Source organism: Musa acuminata, chromosome BXJ3-5 (assembly GCF_036884655.1).
Source record: "Musa acuminata AAA Group cultivar baxijiao chromosome BXJ3-5, Cavendish_Baxijiao_AAA, whole genome shotgun sequence".
Classification (NCBI taxonomy): Eukaryota; Viridiplantae; Streptophyta; class Magnoliopsida; order Zingiberales; family Musaceae; genus Musa; species Musa acuminata.
Genome location: NC_088353.1, coordinates 39425714 through 39441043, shown reverse-complemented (window position 1 = coordinate 39441043; position 15330 = coordinate 39425714). Strand labels below are relative to the sequence as shown.

Genomic DNA, 15330 nt, shown 5'->3' with positions numbered 1-15330 from the left:
AATTACTATAAATTTTCTTGAAACCTTCGTTGATAATATTCACATGATTTTGGGCCACAAAACTTTGAAAATTAATGTTATAATTGGCCAAAAAATAGGATATAAAAATTAATGTTTTAAGGCTGAATTTAGTAAAAATATCCAAATAAATCAGTTCTAAAACAAAACTAAAATCTTTACAAGTGTCTTATAAACCTTCTATGCTAACATTGATGTGGTTTTGAGCCAATATATATTTTTTATATTCATCTTCATTTATCCAAACATAGGAAATTGGCCTATTACAAATGTCATGAATTGGTTATAAAAGATAAGAGCCTCACACAAGAGCAAACATGATGATAAGCAACTCATATAACAGTTTAAGGAGTGTTCAAGTCAAACAAAGGATACTTGTACGACTGTTGTCTCCATGAAAACCCTACACTGGACTATGCCAATTCACATGTGTCTTTTTATTTGGGGTGAAAGAAAATGTTATTCCTTCGAATTTTAATCAAATCAACTCAATCTACTTGAGAATAATACGATAATTCAACGAAAAAGCCTTATACCATTTATTTAGGAGGTTCGTTCTCACTTTAAATACAATTCGAGTTTGATGGACTAATTGATCTATAACTCTGAATTGATTTAAATGATTGATAAAAATATTTAAATTAAAATTATTATAATATATTCTCGATGTAGGATTAATCGGAGGTGTTGTATGATCTCTAATTTACCTTGTACCGCAAATACTCGATGATAAAATCTCATTCATTTTACTCCAAGTCGCCCAGAATCATACCTACGGAAGCATAAGTGACTTTGGTCCAAGCTGTGACGGAGTCCACGCCGGGATAAATTCGATATTTCCGGACGGCCCATATGTTAAACCCGCAGATACGTGAGCGTGACACCTGAGGTCCCTGTCGTTTCTTTCGGTCGGGTTCGGTCTGCATCGGATACGGGCTACGCGCCCGGACAAAATCGCCGCGGGTCTTCTACTTCCACGAAACCGGGGACGATCCCCAATCCTCACCCCCTCCCCCCCCCCCCCCTCTTTCATCCCTCGTCGCCGGCGGCCATCTTTCCTGTAGTGAGTCCATCCCTCTCTCTTGTTTGTCTATTTCTCTTACCTTCTTCCTCTTTCTCTGTTCTACCACGATAAGCTGCAATCTTACTCTTTTCCTCTCTCTCTGTTCTACCACGAAAAACAGGCCGTTGCGTTGCCATCGCTCCTCTTTCTACTCCTCACCTCACTCTCTTTTTCTTCCTGTATGTATCCCTCCATACCTTTCGCCCTCCCTTCTCTGTCTCTCCTACTGTAGATGCAGGAACAATCATGGACACAATTTAGCTATTCTTGCGAACGAGGAAGAAGAGTTTTTGAGATCCCATAGTGCCTATTCTTCCCCTTGCGATCGGTTTTGCTTGGAAAATTATATATCTTATGGTTTTTGCTCTTTCGAATGACCAAAGACTAAATGCTTGACCAGAAAGAGTTTGTAAATAAAAAGGAAACAGATGTAGAAGAAGAGAAGGAACACAGCAACCAAGCGTCTCGGGTTAAGCTCATTGTCTCCGACTCCTTCCTCTCCTTCATGTGGGTGCTGTCAGGATCCGTTATTAGGTATTTGATTTACATGATTCTAGGGACTGGAATGGACCCAATTTCTGTTCTATTAAAAGGATATTTGGCCCTGGTGTACCTCTACTACTTCTCACAGCTTCGAAAGGTGACCAATGGTGGATCATATAACCCTCTCTTCGTCCTCTGCCATGCCATATCTGATAATTTTGTCGAGTTCCTTTATGTAGTGTTTGGAAGGATTCCTGCTCAGGTACGTATTGTTCATGTCTAAGTTATATCTACATACGTAAGTTAGTAAATGGAAAGGCTGATACCTTGTTTCTTTCGTGTTCTTTTAATATACACATTGAATTGTCGCTTAAGTGCCGGTTGTATTTGTGTTCTGACTACATAATATTTGTTGATGCTTGCATGTTATATCTGATTTTTGTTGAATTTATCACAACTAATTGATAGAAGATCTTTCTTCCTACTTATTTAGATTTTGTTTTTTGCATTAAATACAAACATGTTTTTATTCTCTGAAGGGAGTTGTCTTATTCTTCCTTAATTTATTTGGTTTTACTAGTCAACTATAAAAGAGAGTTATCCATTATGAGACTTTTGCCACTGTATGCATTTCATGAATCAATTCCTTGACACAGTTGATTTAGGGTTTATATCATTTTACTAATTGACATACAATCTCCTACTGCAAGCGATGTATATTTTTCTTTTAGCTATAACCTTAGGATCTAATATATATGTATATCGTATGTTGGATAATCTATGAAAGATATCATGATGTTTTTGTCATGTTGTAGTTGCATTGAGAATGGGAAGTGAATCTTGCAAACAAATTGTAGAAATTGATGATAATGCTGCATCATGTGCTACCAAACAAATCTTTGGTGAGTAAAAGTTTGATGTTTCTTTCTTAACTAAAAGACATGGATATCTCGGAGAGGCATGGGTGTTGGTGCTTAGTTGATCGCTAGTTGATTTGTTGGAAGAGAAACTTGTACAAGACCTTACTTCATGGAACACTAGAGTGCAAGTATTAACTTGCAAGTGTTAAGGGATAATACCAGGAGCATGGTTTCAGATACCAGTTGGTGCTTAGCTGATCGCTAGTTGATTTGTTGGAAGAGGAACTTGTACAAGACCTTACTTCATGGAACACTAGATTGGAAGTATTAACTTGCAAGAGTTAAGGAATAATACCAGGAGCATGGTTTCAGAGACCAGTCGGCACACCGTGTATAGATCACTATGGTCCAACTAAGGAGCGATATTGGACCATATGCTACTGTGCTAATTATTATTTTTTAAACATTATTGTGGTATTGGGGGATATATGTCTGTTTATTGCTCAGTATACCAGTACCATATTGGTCAGGCAAAATATGGAAATTGGTATTATACTGAGATTTAAATTCTTGACCAGAAGCATAAAGTAAATGAGATGGTGTAAGATGTCTGGCCATAACACTTGTAAGGACATGTGACTACCCCACCCATTGTTCAATAAGAAAAAGGAAAAAACAAACAAACTTGTGTGATATCATTGTGAGAAGAGATTTTTTCTTTTTAAGTTATGGTGAAGCAGAGGTTCATCTGATAAGGATCAGGTGTGGTTTAAGATTGGCTGAATCAGACCACGAGTCTTTTGCAAATGTCAGAAAGTCGATGAGATTAGCTAGGCTAGTGGAATCTGTTGAAAATCAAATTTAGATTGACAAAATCAATTAGAACGAGGAATGTATTTGTTTGGTTTGTTACTAATTAGACCATCTGAACTAGTTAGGAGTTGCAATATTGGTTAGGAATTGGTTTGGTTTGAATGATTGGATTGGTGGGATCGAATGTTGTTCCTAATGATCCCCTCAAAAGAATCAATGAACTAGAATAAGGAGGAATTGGTTTGGTTATTTTGTAACTGACTAGACAATCAAAAGTAGTTAGTAGTGATCAGAATGGTTAGAAGTTAGTAGCAATCAAAACTAGGAATTGGTTTGAATGATTGGATTAGTTGTATTGAATATATTTCCTGATGACCTCCACAGAAATCAATTATAGAATATGGCAAATTATGGGCAATATCATATTACATGATGAGTCTTTAAAAGGAATTTCTTATCTATCGTAGAACTTAGGGCAGTGATTGCATCTTGTACTATATTTGGGCACAAATTTTGAAAGTGACTATGTTCTTTTTTCCAAAGGGAAAAATCAACTTGGCCATACACTGTACAATTCTTCAATTTACAATTTCAATTTATGAGTTAAATGGGAGATGCAATGTGGAGTTCAATGATGACATGATTTTGATTTGAGTTATCGTCAAATTTGTTATGTTACATCAACTAAACCAGACCTCCGGGGACATTGTACTGTCAGAAAATGTAGGTTCTCTTAAGGGGCTTTTGGTGTGAGATTTCAGAGTTTGATTCCCTTTTTTTTTCTCTTTAGGTTTTCTTTTATTATGGTCAGAGTCACTCATAGATAAGTGGCTTCGAAAAGGATTGTTGTTTTGTATCATATCAATGAGTTAATCCTGCCATATTGGGTGTCACAACAAATGGTATCAATAAGAAAAAAAGAATTCTAAGAAGAAACACCAAAACAATTGAACTAAAGTGGGGAAACATTGTTTATAAAGTTAAAGTTGGGTCCTTAAAGTGGAGAAGGGCATCATAGGCTTTGTGTGATCACATGATGTTTTTAGATTAAAAAAATTATAAAATAGTTATTGTGCTAGTCATGCTTTAAGAAACATGTAAAAAATATTTATATAGTTTAAATTTGAATGCTGTGGGGAATTATAGGAAAGTTAAAATAATATATATTCATTTATAAACAAATTGATGTCTCCTTGACAAAGGATAACATGAGAAAGAATCGTCTAAGCGGGCATAGACAAGTTCAGAGGAAACCTTTAGATGATGTTGTTAAGTAAGATGAGTCAATTAGTACTTATGTTATGAAGAGAGATAGAGGAGGATCTAAGAAAACTTCACTAAAAATAATAGGAGATTTGGATGTTCTTGATTTAACTAGAGATGGATCTAAGAAAACTTCACTAAAAATAATAGGAGATTTGGATGTTCTTGATTTAACTAGAGATATTGCCTTATATAGATAACGATGACAGAAAGAAGATCAATATAGGCAACCTTAAGTACATTACAACCTGTTGTTGTCTGTTTGTTTGAGTGAGGAGATAGCATTCTCCCCTACTCTTTTGTCATGTTCACTGAAATGTGGAGACCGCTGACTGAATTCTAAACCCTCAATCTCCTTGGATCCTAATTTTAAAGCTAGATCAGTTCAACATTAGGACCATGCTAATGCAGGTTTGAGTGGTATGAACTAAAGCTTGTGGATCAGTACAGGTGATCTGCATTGTGGTTTCCTAACGAATCTTCTCATATCACTTGCACCAGGTGGTACAGATTGGGATGGGCATCCTTGATTTTAAGAAAACCATTAGTTAACGATTACATGATATCTATCATCCTCATATGCCTTCATTCAGAGCCTGTCTGATTTTGGTACCAGCTATCAGATGCAACATGTACTTTTTGTGTGCACTCACCACTTTTATTTTTTATTTTATAATTTTTTCTTGCTTTTCTGTTTTTGAACCTGTGTCTGTGGTGCCTTAAAATGATTCCTATCTTGCTTCTACCATCTAATGAAAGGGTCATTTTGATGCTCCAAACAAGCGAACAAGAGTATCTTGAAGTACTTAAAGTAGTTGATCACTTGATTATACTTTGATACTAGGAAATATTCAAAGATCAACTGCAATTTGACTGAGGTTCTGTAGGTAGCAGTTGGTATATCCATGGATGATGAAAGGGAATTGCATTAAAAAGACTTCCAATTACAAATATAAAGATTGCAGTGGCTCTATAATACAGATGCGATTGTAAAAGCCTTTGGTATCGGAGAACTAAATTTGAATAAGTAGTGTAGGAACTTGTGAAAATTCAGAAAGATTGGCTGTGTATTGGTACATTTGCTTTCTGAAAATGAAGATGAGGAAGAAGGAGGTGGTGGAGGAAGACGAGGAAGGAAGAAGAAGAAGGAGGAAGAGGAGGCAGTGGAGGAAGAGGAGGCTGTCAGGGAAGAGGAAGAAGGAGGAGGGACAGGAAGGAAGAAGAGGAGGAGCGTACCTGGTTGGTGGCGGTAGTGGACAGGGAGGTAATGGCGGTTGGCTACATGCATCGAGGCTCTCTGTCGTGGTTAGGGCTGGACCACATGGAGGAGGAGGCATAGGATTTTTCTTTTTGTATATATGGCCAGACCAAGCCACCCCAAATGGGTTGGATCGACATATCAGTTCATGCCTGGATCGGTAAATACCAAACAGTTCACGTCTGAGCGAAAACGAAGTCCTTATGCGGTACTTCCAAAATCATTGCTGGTAACATAATGGTTATTAATTTAATGATTAAAAAGCTATAGTGTTCCTCTTCTATGAGGGATATGAGTTCAATGCATTTATGAGCAGAAAAATATCAGAAAATTTGCATTTTAATATGGCTCTTTACAGATTAAACATTTCTTTGTTACCACTACTTTTATACTTTGCCATTATGGCAGAGTAATTGGTTGAAACTGAGATGCTCAAGACATCAAGTTACATGGCATCCAAAACTTGCAACATAGGTAATACAACAGAAATTTCCTTATAGTTTAATCAAAATTACAATTTCATTATTTGTTAGTTTCAGAAAAAAATATGGAAGCAACTTTCTAACAAAATTTGGTTTCAGGTTCTTGGATCTGTCATTGGGGTTTGGTTAATTAATGCAACCTTCCCTGCAGCGGCTAATGGACCTCGTTTGAATGTTGATGTTAGTTATGGAGCATTAATTGAAGGACTCATTACATTTGCGATTATCATCGTCTCTCTAGGGCTAAACAAATTCCCAAGATCTTCCCATAAGACATGGATATCAAGTTTTGCCAAACTTGCACTTCACGTCCTTGCTTCTGACATCACCGGTGGAGTTATGAACCCTGCTTCTGTAAGTTCTCAAAATTACCTCAGTTACAACTTCTCTGTCATACTGAAGTGAACTTATCTGCTTGATTCTTGCATAATAAGGCTTGAGATCTAGGAAAATGGATATGCTCGTTTCGGATCTCACATTTGATCTCCTAGACAAATCAGTCTCGAAGAGCATCTCTTGCACAATAATAACCAATTAACAATTGTAGTAATTTCCATGTAGCACTAAGCTCTGATATAAATTCCAGCAAAGTTCTTGCTATCAACAGTATCCACATCGTTATAACTATATGTAACTGGTTTATGACTATGCACTAAAATTCGTGGGATTTATAGACCTCTTTGATTGAAAAGAAAGCAGGTAGAGTTTAACACATGGAAAGATGTACTCTGGAAATTTTAGGCTCTTGATAAGTAGAAAAATCTGATGAAACAAGTTATATTTGAAAGGAAAAAATTCCAAATCATTTAGTGTGTCTGTTTGGCTTCACTTTTATTGTTTTTGTGTTGGTAAAATTTAGACTTTGTAGATGTTTAGCTTTGTAGGATTGGATATCATTTTGTCAGCATCGTTTGTAATCCTAGAATATACAGGTCAACAACTTAACATTCATGGCAAGCAAAAACAATACCCCTATGACCACTCCTTTTCCTCTTCTTCCCTGATTCTGATTCCAATCCTTGCTATTCATATGTCCTGTTCTCTCTTCCCGTTCGCTAACCCTTGGGCCCTGCCACCAGTGCATGCCTCTCCTCTCTCCTTTCTGGAGCCATTCCTCTTCTTCCCTGATTCTGATTCCAATCCTTGCTGTTCATGTGTCTTCTTCTCTCTTCCTGTTCCCTAGCCCTTGGGCCCTGCCACCAGTACACGCCTCTCCTCTCTCCTTTCTCGAGCCATTCTTCTTTCCTTACTCTCTCTTCTATTTGCTATTTGTTTTCTCAATATTGCATTCATATTAGCTCTTCTCCCATCGCTCCCTACATCTGCTTCTCCTCCCTCCGAGGATGTCAGCCTTTCAATGTTACAGTTTGCTCTCCCCATCCCTTACACTTTCCCTGCTTCTCTCTTCTCCCTTCCTTCCCCATTGCTTATCTACCTTGCCTCTGCTGCTCCTCTCCCCACCTTCCTTCTCTCACCACATTGATGCTTGCCCGAATTCATACTTCTCTTCTCCTTCCCCTTTAGATCAGCACGCAACCAACCAAAAAAAAAGCTGCAAACTGGAATAACATTATTTGAAACCTAGTCAAGAGTAATTGTTATTGTATTACATCTTTTTCAAATGTGAAGGTGCCAACTAGCTTGGGTGGTAAAGGTTTTGATAGTTTATCACAAGGTCCTGGACTCGAATGCCACTTTCGCTGCTTGCCCTTTTTGTATTTTTCTTTCAAATGCAAATTATTGTGTTTTTCTGGCATTTATAGTCATTTCAATGAAATGTGCCATTAGGAACTTAATGATTATTAGGAGAATGTTAATACTTCTACACTTGCAGCTGGGTATGTTGATTGTAGATTGGCTGTAAATGGATGAAAAGATGACGAAATTTATTTAACATCATTTTGTCTATATTTGAATCATATTTCTATTGGGTGGAGCTAACAACTATCAAGTGCAAAATATAGAGCTGCATACTTAAGGATGGAGATGATAAAATCAGAAGAAAATATGATGCATATGCAGAATAGCATTATATAATCCACTAAAATTATCTGTAGTCAAGTATTTTTTTGTTTTTTGTTTTTGCCAAGGTAAGCGGTGAAAATGAAATTTGATGCCAAGATCTTACAATGATCTGATCTTTATCCGCTAAGCTAGCTAGTACCTTCCATAGTAGTAAAATATCTTTGGGATGGTATATGAAATGCAGTGGGAGCTGTAAGACCACGTTTGGTGGTTGTCCTGAATTGCTTGAAGCATTTTGGAGACGTTTCTGAACTCTTGTGCTGCAGTGTCATGATAAAGTCAGTGAGTTGTATGTTATGTGAAGATGTGAGGGCACCATTCTCCATAGCAGGAAACATTTAGTAACAGGCCTAATATCATACTATGGAAGGCTTTACACAAGAACAACTGGATTTAGTAGAAGACCCTTTTATTAATTCTGACAGGGTCAAAACCATGCAACACTAGGAATACACATTTTGAAATGCTTATTGGGTCTTGTGGAGTACATAGTATGGATACATATTTCTTCGATATTTTGTTGGATACATATCTGATACTTCTTTATGTTATTTGAGCATTTTAAATGATTATTAAGCTAATGAATTCTTATAGGGTATTTTAGTGATACTCTGAAAATACACTCGAGGAGTTTGTTTTCTTATTTATTTGCACTTTTATATGTTAAAATTATGTTGTGAAAGTTGGACGTTGGACTAAACATCCACTTTTGCTAAAATCCAAATCGTCAGTTAGAAATCAACATTGAGGAAGTTTGATCGAGCTACTGATTGGTTTGTCTGGCTTTGGTATATAAATTTTAAAAGGTTATGTAATAACTGGAATTCATCATTAAAGTATATATTACATAAAAATACACAGACTTTAATGAATCTCACAACCAAGGTTCGTAATTTCGTACCGTATCGACATATCGAGTTCAGCTCGGTATGGTGAGCGTATCGAGCGGTACACTCTAATGTATCGCTCGATATATATATATATATATATATATATAATAATAATAATAATAATAATAATAATAATAATAATAATAAAGTTAAAAAAATAAAAAAAAGGTGAGACGACGTCGCCTCGTTTCTTCTCCCCGCGAAGCCTCGACGACGCCGAGGCTTCTCCTCGCACGAATAAGGAGAAGTCGCCGACAACGCCGAGGGCTCGTCGCCTAAGATAAGGAGGTGACATCTCATTTGCGGCGTCCGGCGAGGGAGGATAGCGATCGATTGGGGTCGCTAAGAGAGAGTGGTGCCGGATCTTCATGTTCTCCCTTTTCTTCTCCCTCTTCTTTCTTCTCCCTTGGCTAACACCGCTCGGTAGTGGGCGGCGACGGTCGAAATCGACCATCACCAACCGATTTCGGGTGGTAACGGGGTGGAAACAACCCCAATCGACGGTACTGTTTGGTAGTGGGCGGTCCACGTGTCGGTCTGCTGATGGACCAGTACGTACCGCCCGATACGGGTGGTATCATTCGAAATTAAAATCCTTGCTCACAACTAATGCTATTAAAGTAGATAAAAATATTCAAACACTACATAATTCTGACAAATCATTTCGTTTGTTTTGCAGGCCTTTGGATGGGCATATGCTCAAGGGAAGCATCTAACGAAGGAGCATTTGTGTGTGTACTGGCTTGCACCTCTGGAGGCAACTTTATTGGTTGTATGGATTTGCAGCTTGTTCATTAAGCTGCCGAAGCAAAAGAGGCAGCATGAGATGCAATACAAGGATAAACTAGTATGAGCTACTTGGTGCGTTATGGCAGCTTTACTTGTTTATTCTCATGGTAGTTTCTTGCCTTGTATATGGAATACGTGATTTTAGTTATAGAAGTAGGTTTTCTATTCCAAAACTGGCTGCTTACCTTGCCTGAGTTTGTTCATATCGATGTGTGCTTCATTTAACCTATCCTCTCTGTCTATCAATCTTTTTTGCTGAAATTGATATCAGTGTTTTAGGTTGCCATTGGCAGCAAAGGGATTTGTTTAACTTTAGTTGGAATAGTAATTTATTTGCTGTTTTTCAGATAGGGGCCCTCCAAAAATCTTTTGGTTGTTGAGAAATTGAGAAATGAAATACTTTCCTTCTCATAGTTTAATTTCTTTAATATCAGTCCCTTGAATATTTTTGAATTTGTGCATAAATCGTACAATTTGTTATCATTTATATAAAATTCCTCCAAATTGCTTGTGTATGTTGATCAGCCAGGTTTTGATTTAATATTTTGATATATTCCATTTGAAGATTGAGTTCACTAATAACAACATAATATATGCCATCTCATGGGTTAAATCATAAATCATAATATCAACATAATATAAATCATAAAGTGATTTTAAGTTGGGCGTTGGGATTAAAAAAGTCTTTTCATGGGTTAGGTTGAGTTAAATTAATCATAATTAGCACACAACAGAGAGGGGTTATTATGCTAAAGGACTCTCCTCCACCATCCCTTGGTGTTTTAGGAGCTTTTTATCTACAATCTCATAGTTACAAGCAAGGTTCGTCATACCGATGTGTACCGTACGGGCGGTATGTACCGGTCCGAGAGGCGACCGGTACGCGGACCGCCCTCTACCGGGCGGTACACCAAAAAAAGTATATATTCGGTAACGGTCGATTTCGATCGTTACCGCCCGATACCACTCGGTAACGGTCGAAATCGATCGGTACCACACTGTAGCAGTGCTACAGTGCTCCAACGGTCAATTTGACCGTTGGAGCCATTTCTCCTCCTATTTAAACTAATCTTCTCTCCCCTATTTCATTATACTCTCTTAAACTCTCTCTCAGACATTTCTTTTCTCTCATAAACTCTATAAAACAATGATTTGTGAATTCAATCGAGGTAAATTTGGGAAGATTAAGAGGAAGAACTTTCTAATCAAGAGGTATGTATTCGTTTTCTTTAATTAGAGAGTAATTATAGTGGTGAAAGAGAAGTAATTAGTAAAAAAATTAACTATATTAATCATATAATTAGTGTAGATAAATGATAATTTTATCATAATTTGAATTTTGAATCATATTGGATTAAAATTACATATTTAATGTTTCTTTTATGTGTTTAACATATATATGATGGTAAAATAAGTTTAATTATATTTTATTAAAGTTATTTAATACTGTAATTAGTTATTTTTACGATGATTTAATCAAAATTTGTTCGATTTTATGTGAATCCAATATCTTTAATATCTATTAGAGTATTTGCCATGTTTATAATGTTGAAAGAGAAATAATTAGTGAAAAATTAACTATATTAATCACGTAATTAGTGTATCTAATGATTTTAATACTTCTTTTATGCACGTAACATATTTATGATAATAAAATATGATTAGTTATGTTTTAATAAAATTACTTAATATTGTGATTAGTGATTTATGATCGATATTTGGTCAATTTAATATGTTTATACTTTATAGTTTATTTGATTTAAATTTGATAGGATCATGGCACCAAAGGAACAGTCACACGATGATGCATGGGTTCATGCCCGAAAGCTAGATGGAAACCGTCATCATTGGCAATGTATTTATCGTGACTACATTGGTAAAGGTGGAGGAATAACTCGAGTAAAAATGCATTTGGCTGGTGGGTATCCTGACGTTGCAAAATGCAAGAAGGTTCCAACGGAGATCCGTAAATTATTTCAAAGCAAGATGAAACAAGCAAAGGAAGATGCATTAAAAAAGAAGGCAAGAGTTGAGGAAGAATATCATAGGGCTACACAGGAACCAGTTTGATCAGTATGAGGGTTGCGGCGATGAAGTCGACCCGGATCTCACAGCTGGGATTCGTGCATCATTGGAGCATCAGCATACGGTCGATGAAGCAATGAGGCATCGACGACCTGACTCACAATTAGAGCATGGCAGTGGTAGTGGAATCCAGAGGTCAACCAGCATGAGGCAACCAACTGCTCCTTCTCAGTTAGGCCGAACTAGTAGCATGAGGTATGGTGGACTCCGTGGTTTTATGAGAGGTCTTGGCAGGAGGTCCGCACCAGATATTGTTGATATTGATCCGCAAGCCTATCCCCCACAAACAGCGAAACAAATACGGATTGACGATGCATATACAAAAGAAAAAAAATGGGATATTGGGAAGGCAATCTCAAAATGGTTCAACTTTCATAGGATTCCAGCCAACACAGCCCAAGGTCCATATTATCAGAGCATGATCTCCTCTATTCAAAAGTCTGACACGGGGATCCAACCTCCAACACCGAAGGAGATTCACAGCGTGTACTTAGATGAGGAGGTGGCAGAACTAAAGGATTGGATCAAATCCTTCAAGAGGCAATGTGATGAATATGGGGTGACATTGATGTGTGACAGTTGGATAGGACCAACAAGAATGAGTATCATCAACTTTCTTGTTTATTGCAATAGAAGAGTGGTGTTTCATAAGTCCGTTAATGTTTCTGAAAAGATCCAAGATGCAAACTACATTGAGAGCTTGATGGACACTATGGTAGAGGAGATTGGACCACAATATGTTGTCCAAATAATAACCGACAATGGAGCGAATTTCAAAAAAGCCGGTTTGCAATTGATGGAAAAAAGAAAAACTTTGTTTTGGACTCCATGTGCAGCTCATTGCATAGATCTAATGCTAAAGGATGTTGGTGAGTTGGATGCGGTCAAGAAATGTGTAGCTCGAGCACAATCAATTACAAAGTGTATATATAATCATCATTGGGTCCACGCATTAATGCAAAAGTATGTAAATGGTGAGATACTTCGACCTGGAATTACTTGATTTGCTACCAATTTTATTGCATTAAAATCATTACAGCAAAAAAGACATGGCTTGAAGGCAATGGCTAGCTCACAAGAGTGGTCTGAATCCAGATATTCGAAATTGAGTGATGGAAAGAAGATAGAAAAGGCCATTCTTTCCTCTAGATTTTGGGAGACTATAGCAGAAATCATAAAAGGTGTGGAACCACTTTATATTGTCCTCCGTAAGGTCGATACGGACAAGCATCCACAAATGCCGTATCTTAAATATATGCTGATTTCAGCAAGAGAGGAGGTCAGGAAAGCATTCAAAGATGATTTTAAGGCCGACCAATACGTACGAATCATTGATCATCGGACCGAAGTTCATATGGATCAAGATATCCATAATGCAGGTAAATTCATATTCAGAAATACTTAATTTATTATTATTTAGATAATAAATTATCATACTAACAAAATTATGTTTTGCAGCGTATTATCTAAACCCGGCAATTCAATATCGATATGCTTTCGGAATGCAAAATAATTTCCTAACGACACTACGAAATGTTATATATCGACTCTTGCCAAACACTACCAAGGCAGCCGATGCTCTTATGGAGGGTCGATTATTTCGAGAAACAGTTGGTTCATTCTCCGACGTTGTAGCTATATCATGTCGTTACACTATGGATCCTGGTGAGGAAAAGTTATGCATATTGATTATCAATTATATTTAATGTTAATTATTTGTTATGCTAATAAAATCTTATTTATATCTTTTTGCAGTCGAGTGGTGGTTACAATTTGGAGGCGATGCACCACATTTAAGGAAGGTTGCCGTTCGTGTACTTTCACAGACAACAACATCTAGTGGTTGCGAACGTAATTGGTCAACGTTTGCATTGATTCATACGAAAGTCCGCAACAAACTCTCCTACATACGGTTAGAGAAACTAGTATATGTCCATTATAATATGCGGCTAAAATTGCGATGTGCTGAGTTGGATAAGGAGCCAGAGGAACCAGATATTGATCCCATTGACCTCCAATTCTACAACGAAGATTCAGAGCCAATGTTAGATTGAGTTGAAGCAGCAGAGAACCAAGATGATCCTCTACTTGATGAGGCGGGAGATCCTCAGCGTCCTTCACGTTTTATCACCGAGGCAATAGAAGAAGAAGAAGCACAACCCCAACAGGTAGAAAATCCCCCTCGATTACAACATGGTATGAGTCAAACTGCTCGAGGAACTACCGATACCCAACGGTCACACTCGTCCGCCCAACGTGCAAAGGCAAAGGGGAAGGCAGTTGCATCGTTGGAAAGAATCGAGTCGGGCAACGAGACACCTTTACAATCACATTCTCTTTCTCGTTCGGTCCAGAGACATGACAACAACACGGACAGTAGTGCCTCAACAGATGATGGCGGTGATACCGGGCAGTCGTTGGTCTCGTCTGCACAACTTGAGGGTGGTGAATGGACTGAGGAGCAATATTTTACACATGCCACTCAAGATTCATATCATGGAACTCGACAAGGTACTGGTCAAGTTTATGCGCGGAAGGGAAAGGAGAAGGGGAAGGGGAAGGCAGTGGATGAATATGAACAAATGCGATAGAGCATACATGATATAGACACAGAAAGAGACTCATCGTATTCACAGCCATCGTATTATGAAGAATCATATGGGCAACAACAGTATGGTGATAGTTGGTCATCCTTCTCTGAGCAACAGCATGATACAGAACAACACCAATATATGCCTCAAGAGCTGTCTCGGACAAATATGATTTATGACGATCAATCTACGATCAGTACCACATTGATGCATCAATGGCATACGGTGTATCAATACACTATGTCATGGGATCAATTTCATGATTGGGTCCAACAAACGTATCATATTGATATGTATCGGATCGAGGACCCCGATCCACCACCCGTGGAGGCTCATCGTTCGTTTTGGTGGTAGAATTAACAATCAGGTATATCTAGATATATGATTATTTAATTTATTTAAATTTTAGAGTTTATATTGTAATAAAATAGTCTAACAATTCAACTGATTCTTCTATAGATATTTCAATCTATAACGAGCTGAAATACGAACCTCGAACAAGACTACCTCAAAGCCCGAAAAAGATATGTGATGCTATTTTTATCTAATTTACATTGATTTTGCTAAACTTATACTATTACTATATTTATTTGTAACTTGAAAACTCTATCCTAATTTTTTTTTTAATTTTCAGGTATTTTCGGAGGGATAAATCGGTGAAATCAAGTGTACCGAGTGGTACACCTCGGTATACCGCTCGGTACGCCGTA

General features: G+C 37.4%; 1 protein-coding gene across 1 annotated transcript; it reads left to right on the top strand.

The window, feature by feature from the left end:
- The first annotated feature begins 1016 nt into the window (after positions 1-1016).
- On the top strand, positions 1017-10290 carry LOC135638992 (probable aquaporin SIP2-1). Its single transcript, XM_065152645.1, has 3 exons — positions 1017-1826; positions 6340-6594; positions 9835-10290. The coding sequence occupies exons 1-3, from the start codon at positions 1470-1472 to the stop codon at positions 10006-10008; spliced, it is 786 nt and encodes a 261-aa protein (XP_065008717.1). The 5' UTR covers positions 1017-1469; the 3' UTR covers positions 10009-10290.
- Positions 10291-15330: the final 5040 nt, after the last annotated feature.

Bases quoted from the DNA above. Each gene is read 5' to 3' on its own strand.
- LOC135638992 (XM_065152645.1), top strand. From the start codon at position 1,470: ATGCTTGACCAGAAAGAGTTTGTAAATAAAAAGGAAACAGATGTAGAA. The intron at 1,827-6,339 runs GTACGTATTGTT...ATTTGGTTTCAG, and splicing joins TTGGAAGGATTCCTGCTCAG to GTTCTTGGATCTGTCATTGG. The intron at 6,595-9,834 runs GTAAGTTCTCAA...TTTGTTTTGCAG, and splicing joins GAGTTATGAACCCTGCTTCT to GCCTTTGGATGGGCATATGC.